This window comes from Myodes glareolus, chromosome 17 (genome assembly GCF_982192425.1).
Source record: "Myodes glareolus chromosome 17, mMyoGla1.1, whole genome shotgun sequence".
Lineage (NCBI taxonomy): Eukaryota > Metazoa > Chordata > Mammalia > Rodentia > Cricetidae > Myodes > Myodes glareolus.
The window spans coordinates 67915543-67936956 of record NC_142042.1 but is presented as its reverse complement, the minus strand read 5'-3'; the positions used below and the strand labels follow the sequence as shown (position 1 = coordinate 67936956).

The 21414-nt window shown below is 48.5% G+C and overlaps 2 protein-coding genes across 6 annotated transcripts in view; one reads left to right on the top strand and one right to left on the bottom strand.

Moving 5' to 3' along the window:
- Positions 1-11692: 11692 nt before the first annotated feature.
- The window catches only part of Hapln2 (hyaluronan and proteoglycan link protein 2), an 18783-nt gene continuing 9061 nt past the window's right edge, over positions 11693-21414 (bottom strand). Inside the window, exons 1-8 of one of the 3 annotated variants that reach the window (XM_087897395.1) lie at positions 17989-18131; positions 17486-17798; positions 14858-14966; positions 14284-14637; positions 14045-14161; positions 13764-13946; positions 13066-13367; positions 11693-12942 (exon numbers count right to left, since the gene is read on the bottom strand). In XM_087897395.1, the coding sequence (XP_087753521.1) occupies positions 13084-13367; positions 13764-13946; positions 14045-14161; positions 14284-14637; positions 14858-14945 (1026 nt within the window). In that variant the 5' untranslated portion in view covers positions 14946-14966; positions 17486-17798; positions 17989-18131 and the 3' untranslated portion in view covers positions 11693-12942; positions 13066-13083. The other 2 variants (XM_087897394.1, XM_087897396.1) reach the window with 2 other exon arrangements.
- Gpatch4 (G-patch domain containing 4) overlaps positions 20862-21414 on the top strand; it is a 24020-nt gene continuing 23467 nt past the window's right edge. For 2 of the 3 annotated variants that reach the window (XM_087897390.1, XM_087897391.1), the window contains exon 1: positions 20863-21033. The gene's annotated coding sequence lies outside the window, so the exon portion shown is untranslated. Of the gene's footprint in view, positions 21034-21414 lie in introns of all 3 variants that reach the window. The other variant, XM_087897393.1, reaches the window with a different exon arrangement.

The window sequence follows — 21414 nt, the reverse complement described above, 5'->3', positions numbered from 1 at the left end:
TGCATGCGCACAGGGGTTGGCATGACTACATCATACATTGATGACACAGATGATGGGCTCATGCATGTACACAAGGGTTTAGCGGAGTCATATATGGATGGAACCACACATGCATGCAGGTGAGTCACTGGGGCCCTTTAACATTCAGGCAATTGCTTGAGGGCTTGTCTGCACATGCATGGCTCTAGAACCTGGAAGTGCAGCCTTATTTGTTGCTGAATAATTACATTCCACTATTTTGTTTATTATAAAAATTGGGGGGCTTGGGGAGCTTAATGGGTGGGAATGGGGTGTCATAAGGTCTTTCATGACTGCTTCATGCTGACTTTATGGGTGTCAGGGAGTTGAGTAAAAGGTTTAAGGTAGGGCAGGTGAATCCAGTGAAGAAGTCCCTTGAGCTTGGAAGCTGTGGGAGTTACAAGAATTAATTGAAAGGGGCCCTGTCATTTAGGGGAAAGGGGTGAGGGGCATTGGTCTGGGGGAGAGAATAGCACCTGATCTCCTATTTTAATTGGCGGTGGGCATAAATAACACATGATTGAGGTAATGAGTAGTCGGTAAAATCCCATAATAGGGAGCAAAGATGGGATAACAGCGGAGTAAACAGATGATCAGGAAGGGGAGAGGTTTTAGGTGAGAGGCCAGGAGCTAAAACTGGCCGCCCATACATGAGTTCAAAGGGTGAGATGGAAAGGGGGCTCGAGGTGAAGCCCCTGTGACACTTTAACAAGAACATTTTTAAAGGAATGGTTAATTCGTTTTACCTTCCCTGAAGACTGAGGATGGTATGGGATATGAAAATGCCAGGGAATATTAAGAGCCTTAAACAAATTTTAAGAAATCTGGGAAGTAAACTCTGGGTCATTATCCGACTGAAGAGAGGTTGGGATTCCAAACTGGGGGATGATTTCTCAGAGAAGAACACTGGAAACTGTCTGGGTCCTCTTGTTAGTGGTGGGAAATGCTTCAGCCCACCCAGACATTGTGTCCACCAAAACCAGGAGATATTTAACTCTTCTGACCATGGGCATATGAGTAAAATCCAGCTGACAGTCAGTTCCTGGAAGAGAACCCCTGGCCCAGTGGGTGGGAAAAGGGAAATTACGATATTTGGTCTTGGGATATGACTTTTGATAGATTTTACAAGAGGCAGTGATAGCTTTTAAGAACTTTAAGTACTCAGGGGTGGGCTGGAGGTGAGCCTTAACAAAACAAAACAGAACTTTGCTATTAGGATGAAAGAACTGACATAGGCAGGACAGAATTTTCTGGGTGTCGGGGTGTCTGTGAGAATGTGGGCTATACTGTATGAACCCCCCGAGGTGACTGAGGTAGGTTTGGGCTCTGGAATGCTGCTGCTTTAGCTGCTTGGTCAGCCCAATTATTTCCCTTGGAAATAATGGAACTGTCGGTCTTATGAGACCAACAGTAAATAATTCCTATAGCCTTGGGGAGATGGGAGGCTTTTAACAGGTCCATAATGTGACCTGAGTTAGTTATGGATCCTCCTTTTGTTGTAAGAAGCCCACGCTCCTTTCAGATAGTTGCCTGGGACAGGAGGATATACAAGGTATATTTGGAGTCTGTGTAAACAATTTAAAGATTGTCCCTTTGCTAAATGGAAGGCACAGGTAAGGGCTATTAATTCATCCTGCTGATTAGTGGTATGGGCAGGGAGTGCCTGTGCCTCCACTACTCCAGTAACTGACACTATGGCATAGCCTGCTCTATGAGTTCCTTCACATAAAAAGGAGCTGCCATCTGTGTACCAGGTATAAGTGGCCTGGGACAGTTTGCCCTCCTGTATATGTGAGGGGTGGGGCAGTAGATCCTCTAAGATTTCTATGCAGGAATGAGATGGGGAATAATTAATGTTAGGTTGAGTTAGGAGATTTGAGATATTAATGGGTGGGCAGCATTGAAAAGTGAGTGTGGCATCTTCTACTAGTGCCACCTGGATGAAAAGAACTCAGAAGGAGGTAAGGTTTGTAAGCCTTTGTAAGTTAAGAGATGGGACAGACTGTGGTGGGAGAAGACAGTGGTGGGTGACCCAAAGGTTAGTTCTTTGACTCACTAATCAGAAGCTCAGCATCCACTAAAGCACATATGCAGGGTGCCCAACCCTGAGTGGTGAGGTCCAGCTTCTTTGACAGGAATGCTACAGGTGCAAAGGAATGTCCCAGCTGGTGTCCTAGGACCCCAAGGGCATATCCCTCCTTCTCTGCTACATACAGGGAGAAAGGATGAGTTAAATCTGGGAGATGAAGAGCTGGGGTCTGGATAAGGGCTTGTTGGAGTCTCTGGAAGGGTTTAGTAATGGGATGGAGAAGAGGCTCATGCAGAGAGCTGAGAGTTGCCTCATATAAGGGTCAGGCAAGGACAGAAAAAGAGGGGATCCAGGAACTCAGGAAGCCAGCTATTCCTAGGAATGATAAAAACCTCTTCTTTTGTGGAAGGAACTGCAAGGGACTGAATTAGCTTTTATTCTGTCTAAGTTAATAGCTTTTTGGGTTGGGGTAAGAGTTAATCCCAAGTAAATGACCTGAGAGGTAGACAGTTGGGTCTTAGCAGGTGAGATTCTATAGCCTTTTTTTGGACAGGAAATTTAAAAGAGCAGAGGTATCAGTTTTGCTGATCTCCAATTATGGAATACAAGTAAAATACCATCTACAGACTGTATGAGTTTAGACTTAGGGAGAGACAGTGAGAGTAGATCAGAAACTAAAGTCTGACAAAAAAGGTGTGAGCTGTCCTGGAATCCCTGGGGAAGGACAGTCCAGGTGAGCTGTGTGGAGAGGTGAGTGCCAGGGTCAGTCCAGGTGAAGGTAAAGATATTTTGAGATTGAGAGCTGAGAGGAATAGAGAAGAAAGCATCCTTGAGGTCTAGAACTGAGAAGTGGGAGGTTCCTGGAGGAACAGTGGAAAGAAGTGTGTAAGGGTTAGGATGACGAGGGACCACTGAGGAGTCAATGAGCTGAAGGTCTTGAACCAGGTGATAGGTTTCATTAGGTTTTTTAACAGCAAGTATAGGGGTGTTAAAGGGAGAAGAAGTGGGGCAAAGTAGCTTTTTTCTTAAAAGGTCAGAGATAATAGGCTTAAGTCCCCTAAGGCTCTGGAGAGAGGGGGGTACTGAGCTTGGGTAATGTACTTATTAGGGTCTTCTAATTAGATAACAATGGGGGAATGGTGTTTAGCAACAGAGGGGTTTTGGGTGTCCCAGACTTGGGGGTCCACCTGGGAGGCTGGAAGGTGGAGTGCTGCTGCTGTTGAGTGTGGAGTAAGGTGAATGGAAGAAGCAAACGAAATGGAAGCTCCTACTTTTGCTAAAAAGATCTCTTCCCATAAGAGGTACCGGCAGGCTGGCATGACTAAAAATGAATGAGTGAGATAAATACCCCTAAAAACACAGTTAAGTGGTGGGGTCTGCTGAGGGAGATAAGGCTGTCCTCTTACCCAGACCATAGGGAAACTAGAAGGAGAGGTAGGACCCCAGTATTTCCTCAGTACCAAGTATGTGGCTCCGGTGTCCAAGAGAAAGGCAATGGGCCGTCCTGATACCGTGATGTTTACCCGTGGCTCCCTGTTACAGATGACAGTTGTGTTCAGGTCAAAGGAGCCTGGGCAGCCTCATTCATTCATGGCCAGACCTAGAAAGTCAACTTGGGAATTTTCTGGGTTTGATGTCTCCATGCCACTTTGTGCACGAGGACAATCTACTGCCCAATGTCCTTCTCAATGGCATCTTGGACAAGGTCTCGCAGGACCAAGATGAGGATCAGGGCATGCTCTGGCCCAGTGACCCATTCTATCTCATTTGAAACACAGGTCTGGTGGTTCTTGAACCCCGTGGGGCAAGGGAGCAGCACGGACAGCGTGGATCAGGCGGTCTTTCGCCTTGGCCGGTCAGGAAGCTGTAGTTAGCACATGACAGTGATTGTGGGCTTTGTCATTCATCACATGGTATACCTTAAAAGTCAACTCTAAGACTTCTGCCTGTGGGGTCAAGGAGCCTTTCTCCAAACGTCTAAGTTTAACCCTAATGTCAGCGTAGCACTGATTTAAAAAAATGGGTCATGAGTAACAGTCTGACTTCAGTGGTTTCTGGATCTAAGTTAGTATACTGTAACAGAGTTTTTGTGAGTTGTTCCAAAAACGCAGAAGGATTTTCCTTCGTATCTTGAATGATCTCTGAGAGCTTAGTATAGTTTACTGGCTTGAGGGCAGCCTTATGAAGACCTTCCAGGAGGCAAATCAGAAACTGGTCCCCAGCTAAAATCCTACCTGGAGTATTATAGTCCCAGTATGGTTCCTGCTCTGGCACCACCTCTGCCTCCGGAGGGTGGGTTGCAAGAGTTTAGTGAATCTTGTCTGCATATAGTCTGGCCTGCTCCCAAATTCATCAGGAAGTAGGTTATTAGATAAGATCATATATACTGTGAAGGGTGAGATTATAAGACTAGGTAAGTTTTTGTTCTGTATGGGAGAGTTCTGAGAGTGAGAAAGGAACATGTACTCTAATCAATCCATCTACACTGCCACCTCTTGCAACGGGAGAACTGCAGCCAGCTTGGCTTGGTTAGGGTTGGGTTCCTTAGCGTGTGAGAGGACGGGTAAAAGTGGGCGCCAGAGCAGGGCGGCTGCTGTGGCCAGGCACCGGAGAGGAAGGATGATTCAGTGGGGCTGCTGGAGCGGGGTTGGGGGTGGGGGGAGCTGAAGAGCGAGCAGAGGGAGGTGGTGAGGCAGTGGGAAGTAAAGGAGTGGAAGGATCTGTCTGTTGAGGTCTGGAAAGTGTGGATTTCTTAGTGAGGTCTGGAACAGTAGCTAAAGGAACTGGCCTGGGAATAGGAGTAGGAGCTAAAGGAACAGGAGCAGGAACTGGGAGAATGGAGGTAGCTGCCCGCTGAGGTCAGAAAGGCGGGGGTTCGTTAGCAGAAGTGGAGGATTCTTCCAGTACAGATGGCAAAGCTTAAGTCTCTATTTCTCAGAACTGTGTTGTGTTCAACTCCATAACCATGAAACATTCTGTAACACAAGCTCCAGGAAGATTTCCCTAACTGCTTTGTAAAATCCTAACTGCCTGGTCTTGCTTACAGAACCTCCACCCTGTGGTTTTGCCTATAAAAGGAATTTGAGAGGGCTGGGGAGATGGCTCAGCAGTTGGCAGAACTGGTTGCTCTTCCAGAGGACCGGGGTTCAATTCCCAGTACCTACGTGGAAACTCACAATTTTGGTTCCAGAGGATCCAACACCCTCACATGTATGTAGGACACCAGTAAACATAAAATAACAAACTGGCTCATCACTGATCTCATGAGCCCTGCCTTATGGGGAGACAGCTGCCGGCTGTTGTGCACATAATATACCTTGATTTGATAAGGCCATAATTTGTGGTTGTTGGTCTTCTTTCTTTCATCTTTGTGATTAACATTGCTTCATTTCTATTTTTCAGTTATAAAGACATAGATGAGTTAAGTGAAGTTTTCTTAGATGTCTGGTTTTTATAATATTTTGCAACTTGATGTCTTTGTAAGTTACAAAATATTTACTAAGCTTTTTATGTCTGCCCCATTTGCTGACACAAACAAACTGGTTATGCAAAAACAAATCAAAACAAATGCTTGTCTAAAACCTCTCAATAACTCCAGATGAGTCGGCTTAAAAGAATTAGAGCTGGATGTAGGCCCATATTTCTACATGGTATGGCCATGAATCTCAGGCCACAGTTTGTGCCTGTCACACAGGAGGTGGTCACACCTCGCATTTACAGACAGGCTGTTCCCAGGGTCAGGATAGGCTAATGTTGTTTTGCTCCTTCTTTGTAATTTGGAGGACGCCTGGGATAGAGATGCTAATTCAGCCTATGTGACAGAGCCGGCATACAAAACAGGAAGATGGGGAGCCGTGACAGAGAGGGCATAGAAAGGTGTGACTAAAGTCGCTCACCTGGTTACCTAGGAAACAGAATGCTAATGAATTTACCCTCAGTTTATGTTTTGGTATAAAGGCTGTTTGGAGAATAAATATGAGGAATTTTCAGGATGTGAATTCAGGATTTCATGAGGGATCACTGAGAATCTCCCTCCCGATAAAGCCATGTGTGTTATTCTTTTGGTTGCACGCATCTCCTTGTTTCTCTCTCTCTCTCTCTCTCTCTCTCTCTCTCTCTCTCTCTCCTTCTCCCTTTCTCTCTCTGCCCCCTCCCTTTCTCCTCCATAACCCCCTGAATAAATATTTCAATCTCACTCTACATGTGTTGTCTGTCCATGTCTCCTGTCTCCCAGACCCGCCCGAGCTGTCTCTGCTGGCTCACGGGGGACCTTGGAGAGAGCAGCTAGGTACCCGCTGGGCTTCCGCTGCTCTGTGAGCTCTCCGCCTGCTCACATGGCCTGCACAGTCGTCTCTGCCTCGGGACTAGAGTCCGCTGCCTGCCTACAGCTGCTGCTGGGGCACACCATCATTTTTTAAAGTATAAAATTGGTGCCACATGACTCTGATATCCTGAACCGGGTTCTTTTTCCACTCCCACCACTGGCTTCCCGGACGACTTCAATCATTGAGTCACTCCTCATTCTGCTACGGTTGCTTTCGTTCTGCTACGGTTGGCCCGCCTGCGTTAGCACTGCACACTTCCCATGCAGTGCATTCGACTGGGGACCGGGGTCCTCAGTTTCTTTATCTTTTTTCATTTTTTCACTTCTTTTCTTTCCCTTTTCTCTTCTCTCGTCATAACTGCCGCTATGGAGCGGCCTCTGGCTTCCAAATAACCTGCCCAGATCCAGCTAGGCCCATAGCACCCACCCATGGATCGAGGACACTCATCCACGTGGTCCTGGGTGTTTGTTCTGTTTGTGTGAGTTTTCACGATTTTGGCTCTGGATAGCAACCGGCTCCCCGGCTTTTAAAATTCCTGCCGGCTTTTCAATTCCAGCCGTGGCATGGTGCAGTTTTTTCAGTTCCAGCCTTTTGCTCCCCTCTGCGGCTTATGGTATGGCAATGTAAGTTGTCTCAATTATACCCACGCCTCCCCTCTGGTCCAGAAAAATAATTTATGGTCCAGGCTGGCACCAGACCATGACAGCTGGACTTGTTAAAAGTTAATATTCTTGGAAAAAAAGAGGGAGAAAGGCTGTTACATTTTTTATGTTGCATTTGTTTAACTCTATGAAGCTATAAACTTTGCATGTCTAAAACATCCGATGGTCCTAATAAAGAGCTAATAAAGGCAGGTAAAAGGTAGGTGTGGCGGGCAGGATGAGAGAATAAGTAATAGTAGAAATCTGGGAGGAGAGGATCAAAAAGAAAGAACAAGGAGAGGAGGAAGCTAGGAGCCAGGCATACAGCCACACAGCCAACCATAAGAGAAAGGTAAAAAAAAAATCAAGAGGCAAAAGGTAGATGGGATAATTTAAGTTAAGGAAAACTGGCTAGAGAAAAGTCAAGTTAAGCCTGGGCATTCATAAGAAAATAATAAACCTCTATGTATTTATTTGGGAGCTGGGTGGTGGGTCCCTCAAAAGAGTAAAGATCAAAAAGCAACCAACTACAATAGGCAATTCCATTGGGCCTTCACCTGAGTGTCCAGCCCTTCTCCCAGCTGGTTGTACAACTGGGCCTTAATTAATGAGGCCTCAAGGGTCTTTTGCTTTTGTTTGTTTTTAGGTAAGCTAGGAGATATAGAGTACAAAGTCAGAATGGACAGGAAGTGCACTTATGCAGCAATGGAGAAACTATGGCTAATACTGGATGAAGGTCCCAGGAAAAATGAAGGTTGCCTGGTAGTCACCTTAGTGAAAATATTCACAACAAATGATAAATTTAGTTGGTACTGTTATGTCTCATAATATTTTTAGAAACAAAATTTGTATGTAAGGTTAAAATGACTAAATATAATTACAGTAGATCTCTCAGTATTTCCTCTTATTTACAAAAATGTTTCCCCATCCAAGGTCCTCAATATCTTTGAAGCTCTTAGTGAAATGTAAGCGTTCTCCCTCTCAAGATCTCAAGGGTTTTTGCCTTTAAAAGTAGTCTATAATAGCTAGTCAGGGCTTCTCTCCCTCACCTGGCTGAGGAGCCCATTTGTGCAAACAAGAAAAAACTTCCTCTTGCTTTTACATCAACCGTACTGGTGACTGGTTTCTTGGGGTGACCATCCTGAGGAATTAGCATCCCAGAGTTGGGGGGTCTAACATTTGGGGACTTGTGGCTGGAGAGATGGCTCAGAGGTTGGGAGCATTGCCTGCTCTTCCAAAGGTCCTGAGTTCAATTCCCAGCAACCACATGGTGGCTCACAACCATCTGTAATGGGGTCTGGTGCCCTCTTCTGGCCTGCAGGCATACACACAGACAGAATATTGTATACATAATAAATAAATAAATATTTTTTTTTTAAAAAAGAAACATTTGGGGACTCATCCGGAATCTGGTATGCCCCAGGCCCATTACCAGGACTTGGTTGGAGGTAAGAGCAAGCTGGCCATTTTTATTGTCTTGAATATGTCTATGTCTTATGTTATTTTTGTAGTCTGGCCAGTTCTGTATTTGTGCCTGTACAGGACTTGCATTAGAATTGGACCAGGAGGGGAGGCAGACATGCCCTGAGACCCTTGGTCCCGGTCTGGAGTCTGCTCCAAGAGTAGTCTGGGGGAAGAAGAGAGACCAGGTCTCTCTCCCCGGGGAGCCTGATTTCGGTCAGCCAGCTCCCTCTCGGTTTGTACTTTCGATTTTAGATTGATCTGTTGAGGCACGGCTTGGGATTTTTGTCTTGTGTGTGTGCCTGTTTTTCGTCTGTTATTTGTTCATATTGATATCTCACTAGTTATGGGACAATGAGTTACCACCTCTTTGACTTTAACTCTAAACCATTAGAAAGAAGTCTCCGACTGATCCCAGAACCAGTCAGAGGAGGTCCAAAAGAAGAAATGGGAAATTTTCTGCTCCTTGGAATGACCTACCTTTGAGGTTGGCTGGCCGAGAGATGGAACTTTTAATATCAATACTATCTTGCAGATTAAAGAAAGAGTCTTCCAGACGGGACCCCATGGACACCCGAACCAAGTGCCCTACATCATTACTTGAGAAAGCCTCTCCTGGGATCCCCCATCTTGGGTTAAGCCAGTTCTCCCTCCACCAGGGGCACAAGCCCCAAAACCGGCCCCCTGGCCATCCTCAATGCCCCTCACACCTCTTCCCTCAGTGCCAGCTTCCCTCTCTTCCCTTCTTCCCTTGAATCAGCTTGCCTACCCCTCAATATCACCTTCACCCAGAAGGGAGGATAAAAATACCAAAACTGGCTAAAAGGAAGAACCTGGGCATCAGATAGTATCTTTCCGGTACTGACCAGGGAGCCACTTTTAAGATCAACCTCAAAATAGAGTCACCCCCTAGTAAACCGGTGGGGCCAAATATAGTATTGTCCAACAGGGTGGTCCCTTGGCTGGCCAGTTAGGCAACCAAGAGCCAGCATCTGAGACCCCTACCGCCGCTTTAGACCTCCTCCCCCCAATTTCCCTTGACTGAGCAGAGACTGCTCAACCTAGTTACAGGAGCATACTTGGTCCTCAACCAAACTAGCCTCAACTTGACCAGTTCTTGTTGGTTCTGCCTGGTCTTGAGCCCCCCTTATGACGAGGCCATTGCAATCTCAGGAGCCTATAATAACACCACTAATGCAAGCCAATGTCTTTGGGACACACACCATCAGTTAACTTTGACTGAGGTCTCGGGACAAGGAATCCGCCTAGGGCTCCCGCCCAAGTCCCATCAAGGGCTCCATAAACCACCATCCCGACCGAAGGGACAGAGGCTGATTTTTACCTGGTTCCTAGCCAGGGAATATGGTGGGCCTGCAATAAGGGACTCACCCCATGCATCTCTACTAGGGTCCTTAACACTACCAAAGATTTTTGTGTCATGGTACAACTGGTACCTCGGGTGTTCTATCATCCAACTAACACCCTGGAAGATTTCTATGACAGGTGTCCCACATGCTTTCGGAGAGAGCCGGTCACCTTAACCCTGGCAGTCTTACTGGGATTTGAGGTTGCTGCTGGGGTGGTACCGGAATGGCAGCCCTGATTCAGGGCCCCCAATATTATAATGAGCTACAGGTTGCCATTAATGAGGATATACAAACATAGAACAGTCTATCTCTAAATTAGAAGAGTCACTTACCTCCTTATCCGAAGTTGTGTTACAAAATAGGAGGGGATTAGATTTACTCTTCCTAAAGAAAGGAGGTCTATGTGCAGCCCTAGGTGAAAAATGTTGTTTCTATGCCGACCATTCAGGAGTCATCAAGGACTCCATGACAAAATTAAGAAATGGGCTAGATAAAAGACAAAGGGACCAGGAGGCCCAGCAAGGCTGGTTTGAAGGATGATTTGACAGATCACCCTGGTTAACCACCCTCATTTCAGCCATCATGGGACCCCTAATCATTCTCCTCCTGATTCTCACTTTTGGTCCCTGCTCCAGTTCATTCGTGAAAGACTGAGCATCACCCAAGCCTTAGTGCTCACCCAACAATACAGGCCCTAAAAGGGGACCCCTGATATTCCAGGATTGGAATGTTCCCAAAATAAGAGGAAGGAATGAAGAAGACATGCTTTTGTGAACTAGTCATGACCCAATCCTGCCTGTTGACTAGAACGTTAGGTGTTTTCCAACAGCCTGCAGGTGTTTCCCTGTCCTTCACCTGGCCCAGCAACTGCCAGTCCCACCTTTGACATAACCAGTCATAGTAAATGCCCTTAAAATGAGTCAATCCCTGCGTTTGACAAACAACCCACTCTACCCGCTCCCTGAATATGTGGTTTTTGTGTTTAAAAGTGGCCTGTAATAGCTAGTCGGGGCTTCTATCCCTCGCCTAGCTAAGGAGTCCATTTGTGCAAATGAGAATAAACTTCTTCCTGCTTTTACATCATCCATACTGGTGAGTGGTTTCTTGGGAAGACCCGCCTGAGGAATCAGCATCCCAGAGTTGGGGTCTAACACCATAATCTCAGTCCAAACCCAACACCAGCCATAACTCCAACCCAAACCCCAGTCATAACCCCAACACCAACCCCAACCCTAACCCTAACCATAACCCCAATCCCAACCCTACCCCTAATTCTAACCCTAATAGCAGCGGTGTAGGGCCCATGAGTCTACCCCTGCTCCCAGGTTTCATCTTGAGGACAGTTCCTGGTCAGCCAATTAAAAAATCCTGTTTGTTCCTGTGCTCCCTCTGCCCCCCCCTTGATTAGGGGCATTGTTGACTCCACCTCGGGTGTGGTAATTTCCCACCTGCCTGGGGGGTGTTCAGGCAGCAGCTGTGTATTTAAGGTTTTCCCTAAATTTGAATAAACGGCAGTCGGCTGATCTCCTTTTGAATGACCCAGCTCTCTTGTGTGCTCTTTCAATCTCCAGGCCTTTGCCCAGCTTGCGTATGGTACAGGGGTGTGCAAACTGTACCGAGTGTAATGCAGACACAGGTGTTACAGTTGACGGCCCTGCTGGGATTTCAGGAATTACACAGCAGCTGTTCAAGGTGTATTCCTTCAGGGACTATGATGCCCCTTTCTCTCTTTGAACTCGCACTAATATTAGCCATAGTGCTTCCTGTAGGGCTAATCCTGACAGAGCCCCAGGCCTGGACTCTGACAAAATTTTTATTATCTCCGCTGTATCTAGAAATAATGGGTTTAGATTGTTTTTATCTGATTTCTTTAATAAGTCATACTTTGGCCCTTATAAATAATAAAACAGACCAATAATCCCTGGCTTTACTGGAATCTATGATCAACCACCTCACTCTCTGGCTCCATGGATCTGCTTGCCCTTGTCTTTCAATGTCTAATGATTGTGAACTTCCTAAATCACCGGCTGTTCCAGCACCCACTCCTTCATCAAAGTCAACGACTGAAATGTAACCTAAGTAACCGAATGTGTGAAGTGACAAGACTGCCTGTCCTGGCTCCCTCTTGTGTTTGCTTAAACACTTATCAGCCCCTACCCACCACCTCCAACAGTCAAGTCTAACACATTTGGGATTTCCATGACTCTGGCCATGGTCCCAATGTATTACCCAAAATAATTAATGTTTATAATAAATGAAGAAGGTATAAGTAAAAAAATAATTGCTGTTATGCACAGAATAACTATGTTCTGCCAAAAACAAATGTTGCAAGGCCATTCTCCCTGCCACCTCACATTGACGTCCCTAAGGAACCTGCACTGGGACTCGAACCCACCCTCAATCACAGGCCAGAAAGAAAGGACTCGTGTGTCTTCATCTGCATGGTTGCCTGTATCTTTCTCGAATGGATTTATTATAGAATGTATGTGAACCATGTGTCTGCCTAGTGCCGGGGGAGGTCAGAAGAGGGTGTTGGCTTTCCTGGAGCTGGAGTTACAGATGTTGTGGTTTGTGGTCCTCTGAGAGAGCAGCAAGTTCTCTTAACTGCTGAACTATCCACTGGGACTTTATTATCTTTAATTGTACACTTTAGCTGGGTTGATCCTAGGACTCAGGGGACAGAGGCAGAGTGATCTGTGTGAGTTCAAGGCTAGACTGGTCTACATGGTGACATAGGACAACCAGGGCTGTAATGAGAGACCTTGTCTCAAATTAATTAACTAATTTACTAATCAATTAATTAAAACAAGCCTTAGAGACGCTTCTAAGTACATTTAAAGGTGTGTTTAGACCCACCGAATGATGTCTGTTCTGTAAGGCCTCAGCAGTTTTGGAAGTTTGGAGTGCTTCTGGCGAGTGTGAATGAGAAATCTTTGGGTGGCTGGCTGGATCTAACGACAGCCCGGTTTCTCCCGCGAGGATGGCCAGGCCTGCAAACTTTCCTCCCTGTTCTCCTAGCTCTTGATGGCATCTCATCACAAACCCTTAAAGACGTGCTGTATGTGCTTTGGGTCCAGGGCCAAAGCCTCCAAGCTGTAGAGCTTATCGAACAGAGAAGACGTCATGTTATTTTATTGGTAAGTTAATGCCTGGGACGCTCCTCTGCCCAGGAGCCTGGAGCGCCGCGCTGGCCCTCTTTCTGTCGAGAAGTGACTCTGTCGCACCTGGCAGGGGCAGTGTTCTCACTTCTCGGCATAGCAGTAGGTTCCGTAGGCCGCCTGCTGGGGCCGGGGGAAGCCGAAGCTGCGCACCCCAGGGTCAGGGAGGCCCCCGCAGCGCGGCCGCGGCGTGGTGATGGGGAAGCGAACGCTGCCGTCCGCCAGCCAGCCTCCGTCACACCGATCTAGCCCCAAGAACTTCCAGGCAGCGTAGAGGTGCCCGACCTTAGCTACCACAGCTCCCCGCCGCCGGCAAGCCGCGTGGGCTTCAGAGAGCGTCAGTCGCCCGGGCACGAAGAACACCTGGCCTGGGAACGTGAGCGGGTGACCGATTGCCCCAAGCAGCGGGTCTGGGAGGGGGGCGCGACAGCGAAGCTCCGGAAATGGCAGCAGGAGAACCCTGGCAACGCGGTGCTTGCGGGAGCCCGGAGGAATGTTGTCAGGGACACTCCAACTCTACCTTCTCCGCTAGGCTCGCCGCTCTGGGCCCCGGCCCTAGACCCTCCCCCCACCCGCCCTCCAGGCCCCGCCCACGACACTGGACGCCGGCCAGCCCCCGCCTGGTTTACAGGTCCTGCTCGTGCCATCTCTGGGGTCCTTTCACGCGACCGAGTCGAGTCCTTCCTCCTGGCCCAGGCCCGACCACGCCCTTGCTCCAGGATGGAGTCCCCAGACCGGGCACCGCTTCCACGCAGCTGACTCACCTGCCAGTGCCGAAGTGAAGCAGAAGGCGTCGTAGCGGTCACGGCTGCGATCGCGGGGCCCGTAGCTGCGGATGCCTGGCCGCCCATGACCCCCACACGGGGCGCGCGCGTTAAGCACAGGGTAGCGCACCGAGCCCTCCAGCAGCCAGCCGGCGTTGCACCAGTCCAGCCCCTCTGTCCACGCTGGCGGAGGAGGGGGCGGGGAGAAGGGAAGTCACCGGCGCAAGCTTGCTGGGACCGGTGTGCAGCCCAGGGCGGTCAGTCGGGGATCCGGTACTCACCCTGGTACAGCTGACTATAAGTGGCCAGGCGTCCGTCCTGCTCCTCGCACGCCTGCTTCGCCTCGAAGTAATTGAACTGGTAGCGACCCCGACTGGGTTGGTACGGAAACACCACACCTGGTGGATGGAGAGCTTGGGTAGGGCAATTGGGTGCGGAGAGGAGCGCCGGCAGGGGAGGTTGGCATAGCTGAGGTACCGGCACAGCTAGGGAACAACAGTGCTGGAACAGAAAAGCTCACCCTCCAGGCGCAGGGTCAGTGCCACGCTCTCGTCCTCTATGCCATTGATGAGCTCGCAGCGGTACCGGCCCTCGTCCTCCAGGCGCACGTTCTTGATGACCAGAGAGGCGTCCAGTCGATGCCCCCTCCGCATGCTGGCACGCCCTCCCAGGTGCCCGTAGCCTCGGGCGTGCAGTCCATTGGTGATGAGGATTATCGTTTCTCGGAGCTCCCCGGGCTCCACTTTGCTCCAGCGTACCTTGTAGCTGGGAGGCGAGGTGCCCAGGACGCAGGGCAGTGTGGCCGTGGCCCCACGACGAGAGTGAATGACCTCGTGGATGGGGAGCAGGAGATAGTGGGGACCCGGATGGGGGGCTGAGCAGAGGGGCCACAGTGGCAGGCCTCTTATCCTCCTTGCCCCAAGTGCCCACTCAGACCTAGTCCCCAGAAGCTTTCCTGGGGGCTCACTGGCACCACCCTCACCTCTCCTCACTGATTCTTACTCCCTATGTACTTTCAACAGCTTCTCTTTTTAGCCCTCCATCCCCTGAACCCTTTCCCAGTGTCCTGGTTGGGGGCTGGGCTAGGCTCTTACCCGGATTCCCCAGGGCTTGGTGAAAGGTGGTGAATGCCCAGGGGAGAAGGACGCAGCAGAATGCATGGAGAGGGATCCTACTTGGCATGGTGGTGTCAGCAAGCGCCGTCTGCGGGGCACAAATGACAGACATTCCTCAGTACTAAAGGAAAAATGGGGAGGGGACCAAGATGAGGATCAGCCTCCTGCTGAATATGTGGAGGCATTTGTGCCGTTGGGAGGTAAGAGGCTGGTGGGGGGTGACCTCAGCCAGAAAACCCTGCCTTAGCATCTCCTCCGGGGTTCCCTCATCCCATCTGCTTCCCAAGCCTGCTTTTAGGATTTGGATCTCTGAATTCATTTGACAGCGTGACTTTCTACTCCAGAGTCAAAGGCAGTACGATTTCTCCTGTTTTGAAGAGTGGCTCTCCTCGTACTGCTGATACTTCAAACCTTCTTCACACATTTTCTGGGGCTCGGGGCTCCAGCCTGCCCTGCACTGCTAATGCCTATCCCCAGTCTGACTCTGCACTGGAGTCCAGGCACAATGGACTTAAGAGGCATCAAAATCTCTGGAAAACTTCCCTTCATTGTCCAATCTGTCTCGCGGTGGAGCATGAAGTCTACTGGACCAGACATGGAACTTTTCCTTATGCCCTTATCACTGGCTAAACTAAAGCAGGGCACACACACTGGTAGGGTTTCCCGTGGCAGAACATAACATTGTAGAATTATGAAAGCAGTTCCAAGTGCAGCTGTCTGTCTGTCTAGGCTGTGGCTCCCTGCCTCCTTTTGTAGTTTCCATTCTAACCTCGGTGAACTTTTTTTTAAAACAAATGGTGGACTTGACTTGTTTTTATTCAGTCACAAACTGGGCTCTTCCATATGCTAATTGCATAACCTTAACTGAGTAACAATGTCAGCCTCAGTGTCCTAGTAAAGTGGTAATTGTAGCAGGCTACTTGTGGTAGCTAGTCCTCACGTCAACCTGAATGGATTTAGAATTGCCTCTGGGCATGACTGTGAGGATGAACTGAGGATGAGGTCCACCCTTAGTGTGGGCAGCACCACCCAAAGAGCAGGAGCACCAGGCAGAACAAGGAAAGCCTGTGAGCCTAAAGCAGTCTTTCTAAAGCTGTGTCTGCTGCGTATTTTGTTCACAGCAGCAATACGCATAACTAACACTCTACACTCAGAAGTTGCAAGAATTGGGTGAATTAATCAAGGATTTGTAAAAACTTAAAACAGTGCCTGGTGGGAAAGAGTTCTAGGGAGTACAGAGTAGCTACAAGCTGTGTGTGCATTGTTATGAACTAGCATTAAATAATTAATGGAAGGAGAGATGGGAACATTGGCATAGGGTAAAGAAGGCCCCGAAGAGTATCCAAAGCACTGGGCTCCAAAGACCAGTTTGTAGCTGGAGAAACAGGTTAGTTACATTAAGATGGCTCAGAGGTTGAAAGTACTGGCTGCTCTTCCAGAGGTCCTGAGTTCAATTCCCAGCAACCACGTGGTGGCTCATAACCATTTATAATGAGATCTGGTGTCCTCTTCTGTCATGCATGCAGGCAGAACACTATACATAATAAATAAATCTTTTTTTTAAAAAAGGAACTTTCCATCAGGTGGGAGTAGTGTTCACCTTGTACTAGGGAGGTAGAGGCAGATGAGTTTGAGGCAACCTAGTCTACAAAGCAAGTGATAAGAATGTCAGGGCTACCCAGAGAAACCCCATTTCAACACCCTCACACACACAAAAGAAAAAAAACTTTCCAATAGGGGCTGGAGATACCCGAGTTTGGTTCCCAGCACCCATGCCAGGCTATTCACAACTGCCTGTAACTCCAGTTCCAGGCAATCTGGTGCTTTCTTCTGGACTCTAGGAGTACCTACTTTCACGAGCACACACCCACCCTAATATTACACACTAGTAATTAAGGAAAAACAAGAACTTTCCAATAATAAAAATGAAGTGCCTAGTAGCACTCAGGAGGCAGAGACAGGTGGATCTCTGTGAGTTTGAGTCTAGCCTGGTCTACACAGAGAGTTCTAGGACAGCCAGGGCTACTTCGAGAGACCTTTCTCAATTAAGACAAAACACTGTGTGGGACAGGAGTTCATATAGGACAACGTTGTCAAGTAAACGTGACCTTTACTTTTGGAAGCTGGTGAGATGGTCCCATGTGTAATGGCTATTACCACCAAGCCTGATGACCTGAGTTCAAGTCCCAGCAACCCAGGTATTTAAAAGAGAGAGCTAGCTCCCATAAGTCGTCCTCCGATTCCATTCGCACACCCTGGCACAAGCACACCACACCTGAACACTAAATAATAAAATGTTTCTAAAATAATGGACCAAGTGTGATGTAGGTTAACCTACCATCAGCATACTTGAAGTACAATCTGATCTAAGCACTTTACTACATACTGTGTGTTTATGTCTCTGGAGATTTAGGGAGGCAAAATTAATACCACAGGGGCAGTCACAGACCTGTGAAGGGAGAGTTTGCTGGGGTTTGATTCCAGACCTGACAGGCTTGAGCTCTTAGCCACTGGTCTAGAGTTCTGGAGTTAGGAGAAGCCCACATACACCATTTCCACACCCCTTGTAAAAAGAAGCCAACACAGTAGCCTGAGTTCAGTGCCTACCTGAAAAGATGACCTCTCCTCAGAGAAAGGGCGTGGTGCTTAGCAGCTTCCTATCCTGCTGAAGAAGGTGCGGTGGAAGTGCTGTTGAGGATGCTAGCGGTTCGAAGCACCCTAATGGCCTCAGGACTTGGGCATCTGGTCGATGATCTGACTCCTTTGACACTTCTCCAGGAAGGCTTGCTTCCTGTGCTCAAATAAGCTGGATGCTGAGACCTGTTCCCCAGCTCACACTAAGCCAGTGGTGACAGGATCCGTGGCTCCTGCTGTCTTGGGGCCAGGCCAGGTCGGGATGACGGAGGACAGAGCTGATCACCTGGAAGAGAACAGAGCGGGCCCTGCAACTTCTCCTCTTCTTAGACCAGGGATGGGACAGACCAACTGCAAGTACAAGTGTGTTGGTCCAGGCAGGGTGCGGATGAACCTAAGTGTGAATTCAGCTCTGTATTTCCATATGGACCTCATCCAAACAACAAAATTGCCCCTCCCTCCACCTAAGCCCTCACCTGTGCCCTCCGTGCCAGGCTACATATGGCCTTTTGGAAGAGACTGTCAAAGTGGGAATCACTTTCAGAATGTCCGGCTGCTTCGGGGCCCTGACCCTTTCTGTCTGTCTGTCCTTTCCTTTTCTGTTCCCACCCCAATGGAAACACAATTTCCCATTGTCTCTGTCTTTCCCCTATTGTTGGATAACAGGGCCCTTTTATTCATCCCTTGGGCAATGGTATGGAAATGCCAGCAGCTGGGGATATGCGATGTGGGATGCAGGACAGGCTGGCACAAAGCACCGGAAAAAGGCCAGGGTGGTGATTAGCTCTGAGCAGAAACTAACATCCAAGGAGGATATAGGGGAAGACTGAAATGAAGCACCCTCAGTACTTCAAACTCCGGCATTGCAAGAGAGTATGCATTGTCAAGAGATGCTGAGGAACCACCTCATCTGCCTCTGGGAAGGCACAAGGTGGAACTATGGAAGCTCCCTGGTATTTTTCTTATTATTTTAGAGGTATGAGTGTCGCTTTGGATGTATGGTGGTGCATGTCTGTGGCATGTCATGTGGTGTGTGCATGTCTTATTATTTTAGAAGTATGGTGTGCCCACAGTGCCCTAAAAGATCAGGAGAGGGCATCCCTGTGTGAACCACAACTTGGGTGCTGAGAATGGAACCTCGGTCCTCTGAAAGAGCAACAAGTGCTCTTAACCACTGAGCCATCTCTCCAGCTCCTAAAACTAAGGTCATCTGAATAGTCAACTTCTCCCTCCTCAGCACAGAATCATCTTTGTTTAAATTTTCAGGAGAACTGGTGAGATGCTCAGTAGGTAAAGGCACTTGCCGCACAAACCTAGCAGCCTGAATTCAATCAGCAGAATGCACAATGGAAAGATAAAACTGACTCTCAAAAGCTGTCCTCTGGCCTCTACACCCAAATTCAACCTGCAGTCCCTCACACACAATAAAAACAACAAAATTTTAAAATTCTGAAGAGGCCAAGTGTGGTGGTTCACATCTCTAATGCCAGCACTTGAAATGCTGAGGCAGGAGGATTGCCATGAGTTTGAGACCAGCCTGGGTCACAGAGTGAAATCTTCCTTGAAAACAAATAAAAACAGGGTCAGAGAGAGGCCTAGAGAGGCTAAAACCACTGGCTGTTCTTCCAGAGGACCTGGGTTCTATTCAGGTCACACACGGCTCACAACTGTAACTCCAGGCCCAAGGGATCTCACACCCTCTTCTGGCCACTGTAAGCACCAGGCACACATATGATATACAAACACACATACAGGAAGACACCCACACTAATATTATATAAGTTAATTTCCTAAGAGGAGGAGCTTTAATCTCTTGGGCAGAAATTTACTTCCTCTCCTGTTTTCCTGGTCTGGCCTCCTGGTGAAGTCTACTCCCACAGAGTTACAGTTCATGTACAGTCGTACAAAGCTGAGGTGTATACCTGGAGTTGTTCTTACCTGTGTACACCATATAGACAGGTCCCCGTTGACAATTCAGATTAAGACTAAGACTCCTGGCTTCTACCAGTGCAGAGGACCTGCCCCCACGACAGTTATTTAGAAGTCTTTTTTTAATTGCTTCTCCCTCTTTTTCCTAAGATTTTATTATTTTTAGCTGGGAGTGGTGGCACCCGCCTTTAGTCCCAGCACTCAAGGCAAAAGCAGGTGGTTCTCTGGAGTTTGAAGTTGATCTGGTTTACACAGCAAGTTCCAGAACAGATAAGGTTACAAAAAGAGACCCTGTCTCAGAATAAAAATAAAAGATTTTATTTATTATTTAGTGTATAGGTAAGTGCAGGTGAGCAGCCGAGGAGGCTGGAAGTGTCAGGTCCTATGGCACAAGAGTTACAAGCAGTTGTGAGCTCCCAGATGTGGGTACTGGGAACTGAACTCAGGTTCTCTGCATAAGTAGTTCAGGCTCCCAGTCACTGAGCCATCTCTCTAGCCCCTTCAGATGGCTTCTTAGCCATCCTTTTCCCTGTGGAACAACTGCACCTTGTAGCTTCAAGGTCTTAGCATTATTTACTTTTAGAACAGAGCCCAGACAGGTAGAAATGAGAAAGACTATACTGCCCACCAAAGCTGATTTACAAATTAAACTTTTCACCTTTTTGTTGTTTGGTGTTTGAGACAGGATCTCACTGTGTACATATGGCTGGCCTGGAACTAGCTCTCGTAGACCAGGCTGGCCTTGAACTCACAGAGATCCACCTGCCTCTGCCCCCGCCCCCCAGTGCTTGGTATAAGGGCATTCAACACCACACCCAGCCTCCCCCGACTTCGTCACCTTAAATGCGTGTGGGTGTTTTACTTGCGTGATGTCTGTGCACCACATACATGTCTGCTGCCTACACAGGTCAGAAGAGGGCATCAGACCCCCTGGAACTGGAGTTATAGACAGTTGTGAGACTGTACGTGGGTTTTGGTATTCGAACCCTGGTCCTCTGGAAGAGCAGTCAATGCTCTGGATGACTACTGAGCCATCCCTCCAGCCCTCCAGTTTTCCTGCTAATGCTTCTCCTTTCTTGGTCTCCCTAAGCCTGATGAGTTCCCAGAATATTGTTTGGGAATACCTGACAAGAGGTCCAGCCGGTTACACACTGCTCAGGGCCAGGCTGACCACCCTTTTCTAAGCTGCCACACCTCCCACCCCCAATCCTGCTGCTAAGCCTTACTCCTCCTGGGACCTAGCCATTTCTCCCTAGTGAGAAAACAATTAGCCTGCTGTTTCAGGGTTCAGGACAGCCCGATCCTGTGCATCTGACTGACTTCCTCCCAAGGCAAACAGAGGAGAGAAGCCAGTCTAGTGCCACCCGGGAGGGGCTTCTCCTCCCCGGAGGGAGCCGCTGGCGCTGGCTTCTCTCCTCTAGTTGTGCACTGAGATTCTCCAGCATGGAAGGGCTGAGCGTGGCCTCTGGGAACTACTACTGCAGAGAGAGTCCTCTAAGGAAAACTGAGGAAAGAGTACCTGCTGAACTGCCCGGTTGTGTGTTCAAGGCTACTTCCAGTTCAGTGCCCAGGGCCTCTTGAAGAGGAATCAGGTGAGTGCTCCCACTTGACTTAGCTTATCTTCCCTGGTTTAGTGGTTTCCAGGGAGAGGTTTGACCTCAGGATTCCACTCCCTGTCCGCCGCTTCCAGCTTGGTGGCCTTGGTCAAGTCAAACGTGGTCCCAGTTTACCCCCAGGTACACACATGAATTGCTGTAAAGCTGGCAGGATGTCACTGTAAGGGTTGAGAGGGGTGTGTGTGACTGGCAGGGGGCTTTCACAGTTGCGTCCAGGGTCTTCTCTAGGTGACTGATCTAGGTGCCACATTAAGGGGTGAGCCTGAGAATGAACCCTGAGGCATCTTGCTTCCGCTCAAGGCACTGAACTGGTTAGAGTGAGGGTTCAAATAAGAAAAAAAAAAAGTGGGGGATGGA